Source organism: Sphaeramia orbicularis, chromosome 9 (assembly GCF_902148855.1).
Source record: "Sphaeramia orbicularis chromosome 9, fSphaOr1.1, whole genome shotgun sequence".
NCBI lineage: Eukaryota > Metazoa > Chordata > Actinopteri > Kurtiformes > Apogonidae > Sphaeramia > Sphaeramia orbicularis.
The window spans coordinates 53,392,858-53,413,908 of record NC_043965.1 but is presented as its reverse complement, the minus strand read 5'-3'; the positions used below and the strand labels follow the sequence as shown (position 1 = coordinate 53,413,908).

The 21,051-nt window shown below is 40.3% G+C and overlaps 2 protein-coding genes across 2 annotated transcripts; one reads left to right on the top strand and one right to left on the bottom strand.

Annotated features, from left to right (window-relative positions):
* Positions 1-2,473: 2,473 nt before the first annotated feature.
* On the top strand, positions 2,474-8,538 carry LOC115425666 (KN motif and ankyrin repeat domain-containing protein 1-like). The gene is made up of 4 exons (XM_030143348.1): positions 2,474-2,479; positions 4,026-4,224; positions 8,263-8,361; positions 8,453-8,538. Exons 2-4 carry the CDS (start codon positions 4,042-4,044, stop codon positions 8,513-8,515), a joined length of 345 nt encoding a protein of 114 aa, XP_029999208.1. The 5' UTR covers positions 2,474-2,479; positions 4,026-4,041; the 3' UTR covers positions 8,516-8,538.
* Positions 8,539-12,013: 3,475 nt separating this feature from the next.
* On the bottom strand, positions 12,014-18,841 carry LOC115425641 (cilia- and flagella-associated protein 157-like). Its single transcript, XM_030143306.1, is given in 8 exon segments — positions 12,014-12,417; positions 12,699-12,820; positions 14,331-14,543; positions 14,545-14,599; positions 14,685-14,838; positions 16,375-16,575; positions 16,578-16,645; positions 18,663-18,841. Coding segments are annotated over 8 exon segments (1,074 nt in total). The 5' UTR covers positions 18,824-18,841; the 3' UTR covers positions 12,014-12,317.
* Positions 18,842-21,051: the final 2,210 nt, after the last annotated feature.

Below are 21,051 nucleotides of genomic sequence, written 5' to 3'. Positions count from 1 at the left end.
AAACAAAAAAAGCAATGAGGTAATGTAGGAGAATGCCCTGAAGCATGTAGCCGAAAGAACAATATTATCACACAAAAAAGAGTGAGATGGTTTAAAATGTTCACTGTATGTGATATTTACCATATATGTAGTTTACAATATATAAGACAGTTTGAGGTAATTAGGCCTTTAGGCTATAGTTTGACCTGCTCATGAGCTGCTCTGAGTAATAGAAAACCAATGAAGCGAAGTCACCCCCTCCCTCCTATCAGGGAAGGAGGGGAGAAGAACGGAGTCTCACAAAGGAAATGCTGCAATGGAAGGAGGCTGTCGGTGAACATCATATTCGGGGGAGCCCCACTGCTTCAGCAGAAGTCTGTGCCAAAACAGTCATGATGGTTAACTCTTTAAGTGCCAGACAGTTAAGGGGCTAATAAGCCTTAAAAGTGCCCAAATTTGGCCGTTTTTCAGTATTTCGCGTCGTTTTTATAATATTGAAGAATCCTGCAGGAAACCGCTCGATAACATCTGACCGATTGCTGATTAGATCCAAAACGCACCGGACGCAGCCGATTCATTATTGATCGTAATTTGCATAATTATTAATAATAATAATAATAATCTTTATTTATATAGCACTTTCATACATTAAAAACTGTAGCACAAAGTGCTTTACATATCAGTTTAAAAATCAGTACCGCCCCCCACCCACACCCACCACTCACCCGCACACACACACATATACATGCAAACCCACAAGCTCACACATACTTAAGAAGACTGACTGAGCACGGGTAGACCAGAACAAAAATGTACAAGTAAAAGTAAAACATCAGTTAGGAGGCGCTGTCTCAGGGAGCCATCCGCACCAGGAGGCAGCCGGACCCCGGCGACCAGGCACCAGCAACACAGCCCCGCATCCCAACTAGTGGGAGAGGGCCAACTGGGACCCCCACCCACCAGAAAGGAGCGGACCCCAGTGAGAGAAGGCGCCACAGCCCCCAGAGTCCACAGCCGCCCCCGGCATGGAGGGCTCCCTCTGATGAAACACCGGAGAATAAGAAACATTAAAAGATATGAAAATATTATTTGGTCGCGTGACCTCAAATTCCCGTCTGCTTGGTCTCAAAAGGGGGACACGGAAAGAACGTCATCGAAATGTGAGAAAGAAATGGGGGTGGATGGTTTGTTTGTACACAAATGTGGCGTGTTCTCCAAAGCCGATCTGATCGGCCCGTGGCACTGAAAGTGTTAATGAAATGAGCCTTTTCTATATGTGGATAAGGGATAGGTCCGAGCCATGCGGCTCTGAGTAGTTCTGGTGGGCTTCATGTCACTATGAATTGCTCTTGGGTTTTTTGTCAACAATAAATCTCTGTAGTCTTGAATGTTGACTTCTCCTGGTGATTCAGTCAAAGGTCAAGTAGAAGACCCTTTGCGAGCAGAGCAAAGCCCAGTCAGAGACCGAGGCCCCATTTTGATTTAAGAGGTCTATTTCACCACAGGATCACTTGTTTTTTAAAGGGCATTTCACATCTACCTCATTTAGTCCAGACTCTGGGATTTTCCAGTTTGATCTGAACCAGCTATAAATCTACCCCACAGATCTAAAAGAAGTGGTCCTGGTCCAGATCAAACTGAACCCTGGGTGAGTTCATGTACAATTTGAGAACACGTTGGGATCGTTTGGACCAATCACAGGCAAGACTTGTTGCAAAAACAAAAAGACAGAAGAATGGCGTGCTGATGTGAGATACACAGCAGCCCTCTGTAAGGATGAGATGCAGCCCACAACATATTAGGTTTATATGAAATCCAAAATACAGGCCAGTATGTATACATTGGAACAAAAGGTTTGGTTTCCTAAGAACCAAGGAGACCCTCAAGAAAACCCCCAGAACTGGCCTCAGTGCAGTGTGTGGTTCACTGTGTTGTCTGTCCACATGCTGTCCTCGCTGTGTCCATGCAGGGGTCTCTAACGGTTCAACAGAGTGTGATGAGGTCCGGACCACTCTGCTCTAAAACCCTTTTGTGTCCTCTCGTTTTGTGGTCTTGTTCAGTGTGACAGCAGATCTCCCCCTGTTCCTACTAGTTCCTCATACACCCCACCCCCACCCCCCTCTCTCTGGTCTCTTCAGGGCTGAAAAGGCTTCTTTAGGTCCTGGAACACCCAGACCCTAATGTGACTAACTGAACACCACAACAAGTCCAAGTGGGTTCATTGTAGTGTTTGAGTGACAGGAAGTGACACAACCGGGTCATTCAGACTGATGAGGGTTCGAATCCCTCCAAGACCACACAACACCCACACACAGAAAATACACACCCTCAACCATGACATCCTGTGTGTGTTTCAGATGTGTGTAATGTGAACCAGCAGAACAAGGCAGGCTACACTCCCATCATGCTCGCTGTTCTGGCTGCTGTGGAGACGGCCAAAGATATGCATATTGTGGAGGAGCTGTTCAGCAAAGGTGACGTCAACGCCCGAGCCAGTCAGGTCAGTGACTGAGGTCAGAGGTCAAAAGGCAGCATCAGGGCACCAGCAAACACACATAGAACCATGTTAATCTGGGCTAGTTTACAAATTATCGGAATTAGTTTGTATTGTATTTAGCTTTTGAGGGACTGGTGAGTTTAAGTATAGCTTTTCTTTAGTTTGAGTGTTTCAGATTTTCTGAGGAGCACCTTGAATACCATGGAATATGGTAAGTTGACAAAAAGGCTGAAAACTTTCTGCTATTCTTTTTCATTTCAGTTCATGATGTACAGTGTTGTGAAAAAGTATTTACCCCCTTCCTGATTTCTTAGATTGTTGCATGTTTGTCAGAACAAACAAATTACAATATTGAGTAAACAAAAACTGCCATTTTTAAATGATGGTTTCATTTATCATGGAAAAAACATAACTAAACACTCCTAGCCTTATGTGAAAAAGTCATTGCCCCCTAACCCTAATGACAGTTGTTGCTGCTAAGGGCAGTAGTGTTTACGATAACTGGCACTGAGTCTTAAACAGTGATGTGGAGGGTTTTTGAGGCCTGTTTAAGTTCAGGCCACAGCATCTTATTCCAATCTGACTGAGGGTCTAGACTTTGACTAGGCCACTCCAAAACCTTTGTTTTGGTTTTTTTTTTTTAAGCCGTCCAGACATGGAGTTGCTGGTGTGTTTTGGATCATTGTCCTGCTGCAGAACCCAGGTGGTCATGAACTGATGGCCAGACATTCTCCTTCAGGATTTTCTGGTAGAGAACAGATTTCACAGTTCCATCAAATGCAGCAAATCATAAAGCAGCAAAGCAGCCCCAGACCATTACAGACCACCATCATGTTGGACTGTTGGGATGATGGGCTCTTTCAGAAATGCTGGGTTAGTTTTACTCCAGATGGAATGTGATGGACACCTTCCAAAAAGTCTTGTAGATCATCAAGATGTTTTTTGTCAAATGTGAGACCAGCCTTTGCATGCTTTTTGGTCATCAGTGGTTTCCATCCATCCTTCTGAGGTTTTTGTCCATCCCAGTTCTCTGACACTATTCACTCAATTCTTTTCAGATTTGACACACATGTTCTTTACAAGTGCCTTTCTCTCAATTTTTGCATTTTTTACAATTTTTTAAAAAGGTTTTCAAAAAGATTAAAAGTTAAGACTCCAAATGAATACCAGGGCAGGGCAGGGTGTCAGTGAGTAGGAGGGATAAAGTGTTGTGACTGAGTGGGGGTATTCATAAGCTCTGCTTCCTTTTTCGCTTGTTTTCTTCATAAATTGTTGAATTGTTTCTGAAGGAGCCTAAACTATTTCCTCTGCATGACACAATGCAAACAGTCAACAAAGCACACAGAGAAGTGAATAGGTTTCCCTAGTATTCTAAATAACAGGCCCAACAGTGGGAACATAAACTTAAAGACTTTTCCAAAAACAAACGGTGAAGCAGAGAAGCTGATTGTCTCTCTAAGGAAGCTTTCTATTATTCCACTCCTGATTTGGTGGTTGCTGTGAGTGGGACTCCTCTGTGTGACTCATGTTGATCTGTGTGGCATCGTAGGGGGCAGACGGGGCTGATGCTGGCGGTAAGTCATGGCAGGATGGACATGGTTCGGGCTCTGCTGGCTCATGGGGCCGAGGTCAACATCCAGGATGACGAGGGCTCCACAGCCCTGATGTGTGCCAGTGAACATGGACATGTGGAGATCGTCAAACTGTTGCTGGCTCAGCCCGGCTGTGACGCCACGCTCAGCGACAGCGTGAGTCCGACACACTATTAACTCATCACATACGAAAAAAAATAGAGTTTTTCTGTTTTTAACAGCACACAGCCCAGATTCCTGCACACAGGAGACACTACATCCAAAATTCCTGGTTCTTCTTCTAGGTTCTCCAGGCTCTGGTTTAAGTTGACAACATGCTCCACAAACCCTGTGGAGATGTTAGGACTTGACTAAAAACAATGCATTGTTGCATAATTTTGAATCTGTTATTGTAGTCATTTTTAGGTGTGATTATACTGTTAACATTCCATACAATACTAGAGTAGTCCAAATCTGTTCATGTACATATGGTTGTGAAAATTATCAGACCTTGAAAAGTCTTAGTCACCCTTTCCATGATGCCATGTCTAAAGTGCATTAAAACACACAATACAAACATGTTTTATGAACTATAAGGCACTTGCTGTACTGTATTATCATATTTCTAAGCACTTGTCATGTCAGGTGTCATTTCAGTATGTCAGATATGCTTGTCACTCAGTTTAACAGAATTTTAAATATAACAAAAAATAACGCAAAAGAAACGTAATACATTATAATCAGTTAATACTGTATAATAACTAATGCAATATGTTAAAATGTGTTTATAAAGTCAATTCAGTTTCATTCATATAGCCCAATATCACAACAAAGTTGCCTCACAGAGCTTTACAGAAATTGTTGAATTGATTAAAAAAAAAAAACATACAATGAAAATGAACAAACAGTCAAGTAATCAGTAAATAAATGAATGTAAGTGTTCACTTGGAGCTTTACTGAAATGAAATCATTGTTTCATGTGATGTCATAGACTACAGGCAGGTTACACGTCACTGTACGCACATGGATGCTGTTGCTTTTATTAAAACAAAATAGAAGACTATTTAATAACACACTATTAACACATTTGTATGTTTTATTGTAATGTATTATGAATGATCATGGTGATAATTACACACCTCCATATGTTCATTATAACATATTCTAATAATGTTCATATTGCATTTAAAGCAGCGTGTGACTTTCATCACTAATTTTTCTTCAAATGTGTAAATCCCAGTGTATCCTAATTATCACTAATCCATTAGTCTTTCTGTGCTTATGCACCTGAATCACTTCCCTCATGGAGAACAACTTCAAAGATGACTCCATCACAAGCAGTCCGTTTGTTTACATAACAAACCCAAATGTCACTTGGGCTTCAGGAGGTGTTCAGGGCTGCCACGGACAGTCTGGATGAGTATACAGACACTGTGACCTCATAGATTCACTTCTGTGAGGACAGTATCATACTGACACGCACCAAGGTGAGTTACAACATTGACAAACGCTGGTTCAGAGCTGGACAGACAGCTGAAGCTGCATTCAGAAGTGGGGACAGAGACCACGACAAAGAGGCCAAGTACAGGTTTAGCAAGGAGGTGAAAAGAGCTAAATCACTGTACTCTGAGACAGCAGTTCTCTGCTAACGACTCAGCCTCTGTATGGAAAGGGCCCAGGAACATGACCAACTCCAAGCCTGAAGCCCCCACGCCAATGATGATCTGAGACTAGCCAACAGTCTGAACGAGTTCTATTGTCGCTTTGATGGACCATCAGGCAGCCATGACGCCTCCACCCACCCCAACATGGACACCTGTTCCCCCATCCTGCACCCCAGAAGCCATTTTCACCAAACCCCACTTCACACCTCCACCCTCCCCCACAGTTACAGCCCTCTCAGTCATGGAAGAGGATGTAAACAGGCTGTTCAGGAGACTGACTCCAGCATTCACGGATGTCTTCAACACCTTGCTGGAGTCATGCCATGTGCTAGCCCACGGCAAATTCTCCACCGTAGTTTCAGTCCCAAAGATGCCAAGGATCACTGGTCTTCATGACTCCAGACCTGTGGCGCTGACGTCTGTAGTCATGAAGTCATTTGAATGCCTGGTTCTGCCCCACCTCAAGACCATCATGGTCCCCCTCCTGGACCTCCTGCAGTTTGCCGACGGAGCCAACAGGTGTGTGGACGATGCAGTCCACTTGGCCCTTCACTTGTTGCAGCATCTGGACTCCCTGGGAACCTTCGTAAGGATCCTGTTTGTGGACTTAAGCTCTGCCTTGAACATAATCCTCCCAGCTCTACTCCAGGACAAGCTGTCCCTGCTGATCGTGCCTGACTGCATCTGCCGATTGATCACTGACTTCCTGACAGACAGGAGGCAGCATGTGAGGCTGGGAAAGACTGTCTGACACCCAGACCATCAGCACTGGAACCCCCCAAGGCTGTGTTCTCTCCCCTCTGCTCTTCTCCATTGACACCAACTGCTACACCTCTGGCCACCAGTCTGCCAAACTGATTAAGTTTGCAGACGACACCACCCTCATTGGACTAATATTGGACAGGGATGAGTCTGCGTACAGGGGGAAGGTGGACCAGCTTGTTTTGCGTGCAGCATCAACAACCTGGAGCTGAACGCCCAGAAAGAAGTGGAGATAATCATTGACTTTCAAAAAGTATCAGCCTTACTGCCCCCCCTCACCCTGACAGACACCCTCACCATCACCGTGGACTCCTCCTGCTTCCTGGGCACAGCCATCACCCAGGACCTAAAATGGGAGCCAATCATCAGCTCCTCATCAAGAAGACCCAGCAGAGGATGTTCTTCCTGCGGCAGCTGAGGAAATTCAAGCTCCCAGTGAAGATGATGGTCCAGTTCTCCATGGCCATCATTGAGTCCATCCTCACATCCTCCATCACCATGTGGTCTGCTGTGGCCACTGCCAGGGACAAACACAGACTGCAGCACATTGTAAGCTGTGCTGAGCAGGTGATCTACTGCAGCCTCCCATCCCTCCAAGACCTGTACACCTCCAGGACTCTGGGGCATGGAGGTCGGATCACAGCTGACCCCTCTCACCCTGGCCATAGATTTTTTGATCCACTTCCCTCAGGCCGGAGGCTACGATCCATTAGGACCAGAACCTCATGCCACAGGAACAGCTTCTTCCCTTCTGCTGTTAAACTCTTGAACTCTAAATAACACTATCACCAAATCCACTGCATTGTCACTTTATCCACCAGCTGATTGCACTGTTAATTACTTGCACTATCTGTACAGAACCATTACCAGTACCATTAGTCTCATTCAAACCCATTGGTTTTGTCCACACTTTATATTATGTATTTTGAACTTTATCTTACTTTTTTATTCTCTTACTTTTTTTTATTTTATTTTTTACTGCATGCTTCTTACTCACTCCATGTTCTATGTATGCACCAAACCACTGAAGCAAATTCCTAGTAATGAACCCTGTTTACTTACATGGCAATAAACATGATTTTGATTCTGTTTGGAAATTTTGTTCTGAAGTGCATTGTGGGTTTGGGAATTCCATGCAGCTGCAGCAGCAACAACAAGGAGACAAGCAATGAACCCGTGTCTGCTATCAGGTCAGAAGAAATGGAAGGACTCACTAAGTCCATGGTCATCTTATAATACGGGTGTGTGATGGTGAAAAACAATACTTAGACATCAGGTTCTGACCCAGTAGCGACACTGCTTCATTATTTGTTGGTTGTTGCTGCTGCGGCTGCATGGAATTCCCATTCCTACAATGCAGTTCGCAACAAAAAGGCCAGAGTGACGTGTCAGTTTGGTATGTAAACAACAGACTGCTTATGATGGAGTCATCTTCAAAGTTGTTCACCATGAGGGAAGTGATTTAGGTGCATAAGCACGGAAAGACTAAGATTAGAGATAATTAGGATATGACTGGAGTTGGACACGTTTGAAGAAACATTTGTGATGAAAGTCATTAGCTGCTTTAAATGTGCTATAGACAAAAGATTTCATAGGTGTGACCAAAATGGGGATATCTAAAATGCTGGGTTGGAATGGTAGTGCAGTGGTTACTGTTTAAGTCTGGGGAGTTGACATGTTCTCATGCATGTTAATTTAGGAGCCAACTGTGACAGCTCCAGTTGTAAACATGGAGATGTACAAAATGTTGGGGAAATGACATGTCTTCTACTTCTCTGCCTCTGTTCAGGATGAGAGTAATGCCCTGTCCATTGCTCTGGAAGCAGGACACAAGGACATAGCGGTGCTGCTTTATGCACATGTGAACTTCTCCAAAGCCCAGTCACCTGTATGTACACCACACTGTCCAAACCAGTCATTTACACTCACGGCCTCAAATAGACGACAAATATGTCCATGTGTCTGTGTCTGGTTTCCAGGGGACCCCTCGACTCAGCAGAAAGACGTCACCTAGTCCCACCCGGAGGGGCATGTTTGACTAGAAGAGCGAGCCCTCAGCTGCCCATAAACCCTGTGCTGCTATTGGTCCATGCTGAACCATGCCTTAACCCACAGTTTGACGTGGGAACCGCTTCCCCACCACCAACCAATGAGATTTCAGAATCCGCTTTTGCGTGCGCTCAGCTCGGGTCAAGCCCAAAGTGCCCTTCGAATATGAATGTAACCTGCTGGTGCCTCTCATCCAGTCAGAATCCTCCAAAAACCACCAGACCAACATGCAAGTTAACACGACTCAATGCCATTTCTTTTTTCTTATACTTTGACTTTTTTTTTAATTTGACGATTTTTTTTTAATTTCTAAAGCTCGATGTTGATCATTCAGGAGCACCAATCATGATTTCTTATTTGTTAATGCATCGTAGACCACCCATTGAGAAGAACTACTTCCTGATATACATATATGACATCTCTGTGGATGAATGCATCAGTGCACAGACGTGACCTAGACTGGAGAAATTGTACTTTTATACAAATCATTTGTATCTATTTAAAAGAAAAATCACAGTATTCGACTATTTCCTATTTCTACATAACGATCCATGAAGTTATATATTATCAAAGTATAGTTTTTAATGCAGATCTATGTATTTCACTGTACATATGTATGGTGGTCAGTAGAGTCTAGTTCTTCTCCTTTGTGTCTCTTGACCGTTTTTTTTTTCTCTGTCTCTGATGTGTAATATAAGCTGTTAGTCTTCATCAAGGTACTGACTTTCATCTGCAAATGAAAATTGAAGTGCCTGAGGCAATGCCATATAACAATAAACATCCATTAAAGTGTACGAGTCAGTCTTGTCTTCATTGTGAATTACATTTTAGTTTACATGGGTAGCTCTCCATTGGTCTCAAATAAGACCCATATGTTCTCCGTGGTCATTGTCTCTCACAGAGACCAACAGAAGTAATAGAGAAGAGCATCTTTCAAATGTACTCCATGTACTTGACCTGGTCTACAGAAGGGCTGGGAAAGTGCTTTCACTGAAGTTGTAACCACCTCATTAGCTACTGCACTTCACTACCGCTGAGTACGAATTGGAATAAAGGTAACATACTATAGGACGTGCAGTTTAGGTCATGTACAAAAAGGCCCATGTGTGAAAGCTGGTATGCTTTCTGGACTTGCTTGGTGTATTTTCCCTGTGCAGGTCAGCCTTCATGGGATTCTACTGCTCAATGTCTTGTCTTGAAATTGAAGCCACTTTCCAGGCTTCCCTGTCCATAATATAATGAAAAGGTCTCAGGTTCATCGTAATATTTTGTCTTTGACTTGACTTTAATATCTACTAGGAACTAGACGCATTCCACCAGCCTTTTCATACCCCTGGCCAGGTGTAGATAGATATACCAGGGAGTCTGTCCATCTGAGATGTTTGTCCAATGATTTATTCACTGATACTATTCACCCAGTTCTTTTCAAATTTCACACATTCTTTACATGTGCCTTTCACCAGATTTTTGTTTTTTTTTTTTTTTTTTTAACACATTTTTGAACATGAATCCTCAAAATGAATCCCCAGTTGGGCAGGATATCAGCAGGAGCGGCAAAGTGTGTGACCAGACGAGGGTGTTGGGAAGCTCTGTTTACATTTTCACTTATCACAAGTTAAAGTCAGAATTTGTAAGGAATGTTGACAGTACCTTTTAAGGGCATAAACCTTGGGACCCTAACCCCAACACCAAACAAGAAGTGGCTGAAGAGGAGGAGGAAAGAATCCAACACAACGCTGTTCAGGCTCCAGTTCTAACATCACCCCTAAACCCACCCAAAGAATGAACCCCAAAAGCAGAAAATTGCCATTTTAGCTTTATTTTTATGAGGAGGACACAGACATTTGTGTTAGAGGAATTAGAAAAAGATGAAAAAATGGTTAGCACTCCTCTAAGAATTGAAACCATTCATACAAGTAACAAACAGTTGACCTGAGAGACCAAATGTGTCCCAATGTCTATGCATGTTTAGAAAATCATTGGTGAAAATGTGAAAAGGCTGTGCAGTACTGAAGTGTGGAGTCATAAAGTTCCTCTAACAGGACTTGAATGTTTTCCTTCATTGGGATTCAGTGATTGAGTTGGTAGGGGTTCCGGGTCTGTCGGCTGCCACAGCTGTTTGGTTCATGACCTGGCCGTCGTCTGACTGGACAACTATCTGATAAACATTCAAAGCAATTGGAAAAAGAAAGAGGTTATGAGGAGTTTAAACATATCTACATCAGTCTGTGAATGTCCCGGTCCTCCAGTAACCCACCTGTGTGGAGGCAGAGCTGTGCTGCTGCTGAGGTTGACTCATCCCAGATCAGCTGGTCTGTTGCAGGCCAACTGGAAATTCACAGACGCATTCAGGTTTCCCTCTCTGTACAGGCAGAAGAAACTGGATTAAGGTGACATGACAACACCTGGAATCATCTTCACCAACTATGTTGTACTTCTGTGGAGTTAGTAAATGCATTTTTCTTAATTTTAAAGCTACTGATTATTACAGTCTGACTTTGCAAAGTAGATGTGCCACCAATGAAACACTCATGATATTATCACAGTATAATTTTATATCAATAACTACCATCATTGTGATATCCAATTTCTTTTACCTTTTGGGTGTGATTTACTTTGTCAAATGAAGTACAAGATTTTTCAGTGTTTCCATCTTTTTATGAGCTGAGAAAAATTAGCACTAAATCACAACATCAGACTGCAGATATTCTTTTATGTTGTTGAAACTTACACTTTTTGGTCTTGTCTTTCTTGAAGCATCTTGTTACATTTTGATGTTTCACACTTGAGAACAAAACTCAAGATTTTACTAGATACAAATAATGATTTTAACAGTTTTTATCAGTATTAACTGACCAAACATGTCATTGTGGTTACACATTAGGCTATATTACTGTGCCCCACACAACACAAAAATAAAGTGAATTACAGAGGATGACAACACCAAGTGGCAGAACTGAACTGATAAAGCTGAGACACAAATGAACCTCAGTGAGATGGTAGGACTGTGGTACCTGGCTGCTTCAGGATCAGCAGGCTGCAGGTCTTTGTTTGACTGTTTTCAGAGATGGAGTTACTGAGGGTGGGTCTGTCCAGGACCACCAGCAGCTTCTGCATCAGCTGTCTCCACCTGGCAACAGATTTCACCTCCAGTTCCTGATCTCCAGAGTCGTCCTGCAGGAACCACAGTCAACATCAGGGTACAAACCTGGAGCACTGTTCTATCAGAAATATCTCATTGATTCATATCAAAGCCAGGGGTGAGTAAAAACATGATGTACTGTATATTCTACTCATGATGGTTTTCCCAAGATAAGTTAGTGAAAAACTTATGGCCAATTTAATACAGAAAGAATTCTAACAATTGACATTTGGTCAGGTCTTCTGAGCTGAATGAAGAATGAATGAATGGCATTTCAAGGAGGCAGACATTTACAAAGTTTAATACTAGTGAAAAAACTAAACTTATGTTTAGACAGACATAACCACCATGTCTCCCACTGTGTCTGCAAGTATGACAATAATTTAAAGATGGACCAGAACCATTATTAAATGCTCAAAATAAAATGAAAGCGACTAGAGTGTTTTTACAGGAGCAATATGCGGAATTTCTACTTTAAAATACTCAAAAATTCCCCAAAAGTATCCTAATATTATTGAGAATAGAGTTCTGCTGTCAGTGTATTGTATTACAGAGACATGAATTGAATGTATTCACAGTCACAGGCCGACGTGGAGGCTGTGGAGGGTTCACAGTCTGCTTGGAAATGATGACCGCTTCCTGCCTGATGCTCTTCATCTTCTCCTCCTTCTCTCGTTCTGTAGCTCCACCTCCAGCTGGCTCAAGTCAGTTTTGTTTTTCTTGCACTGTTTAGAAATAGAGGTCTTGTCTTCTCTGCAAGCACAACAGATATACAATGTCATTACTACTACCTGGTCACTGATGTATAGCTCAGTGATACAGCATTTGAGTGCAAATCAAGGGGCCTTGGTTTAAGTTCAGATGCTCCCAGATTTAGCTTTAGAACACTTCTACACAAATACTGTAGCACTAGAAGGGAATTTGATCACTTGAGTTCTGGTGTGTGTGTGTCTGTTTTGTAGTAATCAGTGTTCAAGCACTTTTTATTTCATATGCCATAGAACATCACTGAGCACTGAACAGAGCAAACACACCTGAGTTGGTCGATCTCAGTCAGGACGTGTGAGTGTTTGGTCTGAAGCTGCCGGTGTTCCTCTCTGCAGTCTCTCAGTTCTGTCTCCAGCTGCTCACATTTCTCTGTTAGCTGCTCCACCAACTGAAGGATGGAACGTTTTAATTTTAGGCTAAAAGATTTGATCAGTTTTATTAAGAAAATCTGGAATTACAATACATAATCCAACTATGACAAACACCGGTGAGATGCTTTACTCTGCTGTAATCGACTGTTTGCCTCTGAGATAAGTGACAGCCTGATGGTGCTGACTATTAGACAAGTGTCATTTTACATAAAAAAATTAAAATATGAATTGTCTCAGCAGGTCTGTGTATCACCTAAAACAAATGGTTTTGTAAAAATTCAGAAAATAGCATTGCATCACATGAAGTGAAACATCACAGTGCTATGTCCAACTAACGAAATACTAAACTCATCAAAATTATGAGCAAAAAAGTAGCAAATTTACACAATGAAAAAGCTCAAATAATTTATTTTTGTTGACTTAAATATTATTCGAATACAGTGCAAATGATATTAGAGTTATTGGAAGTGCCTGCTATTAAACCAAAAATGCATGATCCCATGCCACCTCTATGTTATAGGGAGATGACAGAGGAGTCAGCAGTATGTCTGAGAGAGGACAGTTTTAGAGTTTCTGTTTGTGTTTAGGAAACTACATGAGCAATACTGAATCAAATGTTGTGTTCACGACATACTCTTCAAACAATAACTATAAAAATGGAAAACCTATGGTACTTGAAGGTTAGTCGGAGATATCAGGTATGTCTCACTTTGCACCAAAATATTACGTCTTGTAAGGTAAATGAACATAAGGTAAATAAACAGCATTGTCACTAAGTATTTAGATGAGATGGTTATAATAATCGGCTGCTTATAATAATTAATTATCTCTGGCAGATGTTATCTCTATCAGTGATTATCGCTTTGCTTTCTGATTTAATATCTAAGCATTTTCAGCTAATATAATATATAACACACCAGTCTATTGCATAGTCCCATTACCTTGAAAAGTCACAAGAAACTACAGTGGTATGCATTGTATGCAAATGTAGTGATTAAATCTACTGGGGAAAAAATTAATAGCATAATGTGCTGGGTACTTTTTAATCACCCTCAGCCAAATATAGCATAAGATTCTGTTGAAAGTTATTTCCCTTTAATTTAGATTAGATTGTCTTTGTGTAAAACTTATTACATACATTTATATTTGAAAGTACTCAGATATTGTAACTGCACAAGGCTGTTTCAAGCAAACATATCCCCCCAACAAAGGGGTCATGTCTCCATCTGACCTTAAAAAGAAGGTCAAGGTCACCTATTTTTAATATTCTTCTGCTCCATGCCAAGATGTGTCCACAGTATAAATTTGGTGTGATATTTCAATGTATTCTTCAGATCATGCGATCACGTCGTTGAATGGACAGACAGACGGACAGAGACAAAACAATTATAATACGCCTTCAGCCAGAAGTTGGCCGGGGGTAAAAAAACAGTGTCACAGTGTCTGTCATATCAACCGAATTTAGTGATAGAACATTAGAGTGGAACCCGATCACCAACCATATGTGCCTGTATTCTTTGGTCTCACTTTTTTCTGGATGCAGCTCTTCCGGGATATGTCGCTGACCATTTGCTCCAGGATGTCCACATCCAGTCTGAGCTTAGTCTTGCGAGTCTGCAGGGCTGTGTTCACCTTCAGCAAGCCACAAGCATGGTCCGACAGCTGGCTACAGCGGCTCCTCACCTCCTTGTTCTCCTCTATGGCCAACCTAGTTGCCTCTGGAAGATTCTGCTCCACCAGTGTGCTGCACCTCAGCTGCCATGGATGCGGCCTGGCTCTGCATCTCCTTCTCTAATCTGTAGTTACGACATAGAGAAATGGCTAAAGATAAAGCAGATTATGATCCCATTTATCTGTCAGTACATCAGTATATGGCAGAACCTGTTCCTTTCTAGCAGTGCTTTCATCTCCAGACTGTGGATGGCAGCTTTGTGCTCCTGCTCTTGACTGGCCACCTGGTTCTTCAGAGACTCCATTTTAGACACGAGCTGCTCCCTCTGCTTCTGAAACTCCTCCAGAGCATCCAGCTTCTGCACTGAAGAAAGAAGGTCAGTAGAGTCTATATTACACAAAGAATTCAGATCCTAATACAAACCAACAGCGAGTATCATGGAGGAAGTTCAACCATCCAAGGTTTGCACTTACTACTAGTAGGACTCTAGTTAAACACATGTGCAGGGGTAGAACTGGCATCAGATGATCAGTCACAAACATGGACCGATCCAGACTATACCTGATGGACTCACCAGTTAGTAATTACAGCTGTCATCTATTTAACCCTCCTACCTGTCTGAAATGGCCTGTGATTAGACAAAATCTGCATCATGGGGTAGATTTCCTACAGCCTGAAAACAATGACAAGGAGTCGATAGAGGAGTCTCAAGTATGTAGCTGCCTTCCATCATACTACAGCTCTGGAAAAAAGTAAGAGACCACTGCAAAATTGTCACTTGCTCTGATTTGACCATTTATTGGTATGTATTTGAGTAAAATAAACATTTTTGTTTTATTGTCTAAACTACCGACAACATTTCTCCTAAATTCCACATAAAAATATTGTTTAAAGCAAGTATTTACAGACATGACAAATGGTCAAAATAACAAAAAAAAAAAATCCAGGTGTTTTCAGACCTCAAATAATGCAAAGAAAACCAGTTTATATTCATTTCTTAACACCACAATATGAATGTTATAACTTTGGATAAGTTCACACATCCATATTTGGTGGAATAACCCTAATTTCAGTGACAGCTTTCACATGTCTTGGCTCTCCACTGTTGCTGTTGGATGACTTTATGCAGCTCCTGGCAGAGAAATTCAAGAAGCTCAGACATGTTCCATGGCTTGGACCATCCATGTTCCTCCAGAAGTTTTCACAGTGGGTTCAGGTCTGGAGATTGGGCTGGCCATGACAGGGTCTTCATCTGGTGGTCTGTCATCTACACCTTTATGGACCTTGCTGAGGAGAGGAGCATTGTCCTGATAGAGGAACCAGTCCTCAGAGTTTGGGAACACTGGCAGAGCAGAAGTCCAGTAGTTTTCAAAAAATTTTTTGGATTCCAATTACTTTGTGGTAATAATAGTACTGTTTTTGCCAATTGTAAGAATACAATGATGGTCACAGCAGTGGTGTTTATACTTCTCCTTCTTAATAAGACATGGATCAGATGTTTATTCAGTAGAATAAGGTGTGGTTGTGCTGGAATTCAACAGACACGGGAATGGAATGGCTGTATACATGCAGACATGCTGATTTCAGAGGAAATTGCAATGGTCTCTTGATTTTTTTCAGAGCTGTATATAAATACATAATATTGGGAGTCTGGACTTTGGGTGTATAGTTTTGTTTCAGTGCATATTATTTACATTTCACATAAGTAGTCATGGCTTTCCAACTATTATGACTATTAGGCTAAATTCTTGATTTTCCAAATACTGCAGATAGAAATTTTCCAAGTCCACAACGTATATATATATAATATTTGAATGAAGTCAAATTTATGTGGAAAATTAAATCATAAAAACGATGCTCAGAATGCTATGACAGGACAAGAACATTACCCTGTCTTACCCAGTGTCATGTTCTCTGCAGCCAGCTCATCATTCCTGTGGTGTAGCTCTTGTATCAGCAGGCGGTGCTGCTGCTGCAAAGTGTCTTGCTCTTTTTGAGCCGTCTGTCGCTCATTCTCCAGGTGCTCATGCAGCATGTTCACCTCCTCCTCTTTCTCCAGCAGGGAACACTTCAGATATTCAACAATGTCCCTCTTCTCCTCTCCAGGACATTGTACTGAGAGGAGAAGTCCTTCTTCTGCCTCTCCAGCTCATCACATTTCAGCTGATATCTGCCACATAAAGAGGAGATTCTGGAATCTGTAAACATGCCTGGATTCAGAGGATCCACCTAAGTAGGAATTGTGTATGATTCTGGAGCTTATTTATTTACTAGTAACATTTTGCCAAAATACAGTTGTCAAATAATATTCTGTTCTTCTATTTCGCCCAATTCTATTTGTATTTCTTAGATATTTACTCTTGTGTGCAAGAAAATCAACACAAGACAAGTTATACCATCTTACTTGCTAAAACCTATTTTTATCTTAGTATATATTGAGGATGGGGCCTCATTTACAATATTAGTCAGCACTGAAATAAACCAAAAACTTTAGGAAAAAACGAGGAATAATAGGACTAATAGTAGCTATTAAAATAGACTGTTGCCCATAAAGTTGGAATAAAATATCTATTCCTCTTCTCAAAGTGATTGCAGTAATGTGATTTATTCTTGATAGCTACCTAGTCATTGTTTTTGATAAAGTGTTATTTTTAAGACATTTTTCATTATTTCAGGAACTTGGGTCATTATTTTGACTTATCATGTAATTATTAGAGAAATAACCTCATTGTTTGAGCTATATGTAAAACTTTTAACATACAGACACATTATTTAAGTGTTAAGCTAAGATTTCGTATAGGTCATTACTGAGGTACCGAATGGATGAATGAATGAATTGTTTATTTTGGTTTGTACATTAATCATTGCACTTAGTACAATATTATTAAAAACATAAAACCAATAATAAGTAATAGGCTAAAGCTAAAGCTTGTTTTGTGCCTATATCCTCTTCACCCGATCCACTGTCCATGAAATTATATATATATATGTGTATATATATATAATATATTATGTGTGTGTGTGGTGTGTGTGTATACATATATATGTGTAATATATATATATATATATATATATATATATATATATATATATATATATATATATATATATATATACATATATTTATATTATATGTGTGTGTGTGTGTATAGGGTGGGGAAGCAAAATTTACAATGAACATTTAGTTGTTTTTTCTCAGCAGGCACTACGTCTATTGTTTTGAACCCAAACATATTGATGTCATAATCATACCTAACACTATTATCCATACCTTTTCAGAAACTTTTGCCCATATGAGTAATCAGGAAAGCAAACGTCAAAGAGTGTGTGATTTGCTGAATGCACTCGTCACACCAAAGGAGATTTCAAAATAGTTGGAGTGTCCATAAAGACTGTTATAATGGAAAGAAGAGAATGACTATGAGCAAAACTATTACAGAAAGTCTGGAAGATACTATTAAAGAAGAATGGGAGAAGTTGTCACCCGAATATTTGAGGAACACTCGCGCAAGTTTCAGGAAGTGTGTGAAGGCAGTTATTGAGAAAGAAGGAGGACACATAGAATAAAAACATCTTCTATTATGTAATTTTCTTGTGGCAAATAAATTCTCATGACTTTCAATAAACTAATTGGTCATACACTGTCTTTCAATCCCTGCCTCAAATATTGCAAATTTTGCTTCCCCACCCTGTGTGTAATATATAATAATATATATATATATATAATATATAATTATATATAAATATATATATATAATATATATTATATATATAAAAGCATGAGGTCCAATGAAATAACCGTAAATAAAGTGAATGAACTCCCAAAAGAAAATATGGCCCAATGATTTACAAACCCTTAAAATGCAATTTGGGTTTGGCACTGTTCAGTTCTACAGAGGCTTATTAACTAAAAGATAATGCTAACAGATTACAGCAAAAATAGCTTGGTATCAACCTGGTGTTGTCGATTGTTAACTTACGCAAATTGCGTAAACATCGCGTGATTTTCTCTATTGTTGACGCTGCGTTTGAAAAACAAAACTAAGAGAAAAGTTAAATACTATCTAGAAAGGTATTGTTGGGTCTATAAGTACTCAAGAGGAACTATTAAAATATTGTCGTATAATTTCACCCGAATAAATTTAACTACGAAGAAACTAATAAGGGACAAACGCGAACACCCTCACCTTTCTAGTTGCTCATTCAAATATCGAATCTGTGTTAAGTATAACCTCTTCTCTTTGTCGTCAGACGCAGTTTTATCCACAGAAGCCACTCTGCTTTCCTTTTTTCGTGTTTTATTGTCCTCGTCTTGTTCGCTGGTTTTCTTATCCTTCTTTTTGGGCATGGTCTCGTGCAAAGTTGGCTGAAGTTTCGCTCACTGCCAGCTGAGATTCACAACTACGTTGTTACTAGGTAACGCTGCGTTTAGGGACTCCACGGATTTTGCCAATTCATACTTACGTCGTATTGTCAGGTGCAATGGTACAAAAGAACAAAAAATATAGCAGTGTAGTGCGACTGAACTTCAAAAAACATATCTACCAGTATCGACTTATGTAAACCTGGGGGGCGATTGTTTATTGCAGTATTTGTTAGTATTAATAGTTGTTGTGTTTGTGTGTTTCAACCGCAATTTAGGTTGGTTAGGTTGGCGCGCTCAAAATACATCCTAACAGTAAGTTAAGGCGTCACTCAGTAGTCAGAGCAAAATCTAAGATGGGTGTCCTGAATGTATTAAAAGCAACTGTTTCTCATGAATTCTGCTAGTTTACATTGTTTGATAAAAGAGGCAACACATTTGATCTAATATTTGATTAATATTATTATAGCGTCTTTACTGATTCTGGGAAAAAGCCCCATTCTGCAGGACAGGAATACCACAGAGCTACTACTATATACATTTTTATTCATGTAAAAAAAAATGTCAGGTGGTCTTGCGCTTCCTTCTACAGCTTGTTATTGCAAAATTTGGTGTCATATTAGCCTACTAGAAAGGTTAAATGCCCTGAATCACTGACTTTATTACAGCATTATTATATTAGAATAACAATAACATAGTCTATCATTATTACATAAGCATAGGAGCAATTAAATTCAGTGTCTGCCCTCACATAGGATGAGGTTCAATGATGTGTAGCAGTTATTTGTCTAAATCCAGTGGTACGGTGCTGTATAAACCCCCACTTTTTAATTGATAACTTTTCATTGCCCTCTTTGGCTGCCGGAGTTTTAATTGGCTGCCTGTGTGTGTTATACTTCAATTCACTCCCTGCCTATAAATCCAGGAGGCAGACAGGCTCACTGACTGACCAGTGCTGAGGTTAATTCCTTTCAGCTCAGTCAAGCTTAGTAATTTAATAAGAGAGTAATTCACCAAGAGGCACATCAGCAGCTGTCTCGTGAAAACTAGCTACAGTACTTCTAAAGTGATCTTAAGAATAATTATTATAAAATACACTATAATAAAAGAAGTAGCCTCAGAGGAATAGTATGTAATAAATCACCCAACAGCTGCACAAAATTTTAAAGAGGCTCAGTTACTCAGTTGTTCACTTAGCCCTATTATTGATGGGACATTTTAGACATATAACTTGGCTGACATGAGTATATTCATACACATAATGAAAATGTGACCACTGGTTACTTAAAAATATAACACATAAAGTTATTGAGTAGATTTAAAGTTTTAAAATATTATTTAAGATGTATTTTTAAAAGCAGATCAGTTCTACTTAACTCAGACTAAGTACGTTATACAGCCAAATAGATTCAAATGGAAAATTCATTAAATGTATTTACTCATCTGAAATTGAAGAAAGGCAGTCTACTACCCAAGAGAAAAGTTGTGTCTTAGTCTGCTTGGGCCTGCTCAGATGAGCCTCAGTCTGCCTGAAGGGAATGTGGAAAAAGTGGGATGGGTTGGGTGGGTCTCTGAGAGTTTCTGTAGGCAGGTTGAGTAGACGTCTTCTGATTTGGGAATTGGATATCTGTTGATCCACCGCTGTTTTATTTATTCATTGCAGGTTCTCTCTGTCTTCAACAGTGCAGCTCATTTAAAGGCTGATGAGCCCTTGAGCAAGGCACTTAACTCAAATTTGTTCAACAGGTGCTCAACATGGCAGCCCACTGCTCCTGGTCTGCAGTGATGTGGTCCTGTTCAGATTTTAGGTTCAAAGCACAGGGTTAACTTTGGTGTGTGCTGCATGTCAGCATGTTCAATATATGATGACAAATAAAGATCTTCTCTTATGTAAAAAAAAAAAAAAAAAAAAAAAAGTAGTGAAAATGTAATAGAATAAGAAGTATAAAGTTTCAGTTTAAACTGCATACCTACACAAAGGTAAAGTTATAGTAGAGGTGTGTTATATTTAGACAAAATGAATGGAACTGGTAATGTACCTTCATAGTTTTACAAATCTCATGGTAATTTAGTCCCACAAATACAAGAGGATGTTGGATATTGATGGATTTAATCCTCATGTGGATGTAGAACATGAAGATTATAATCAAAAATCTAATCTAAATACAATTAAACTATATACATCATAGTGCTCTGCTAAAGCCTGCTAATGG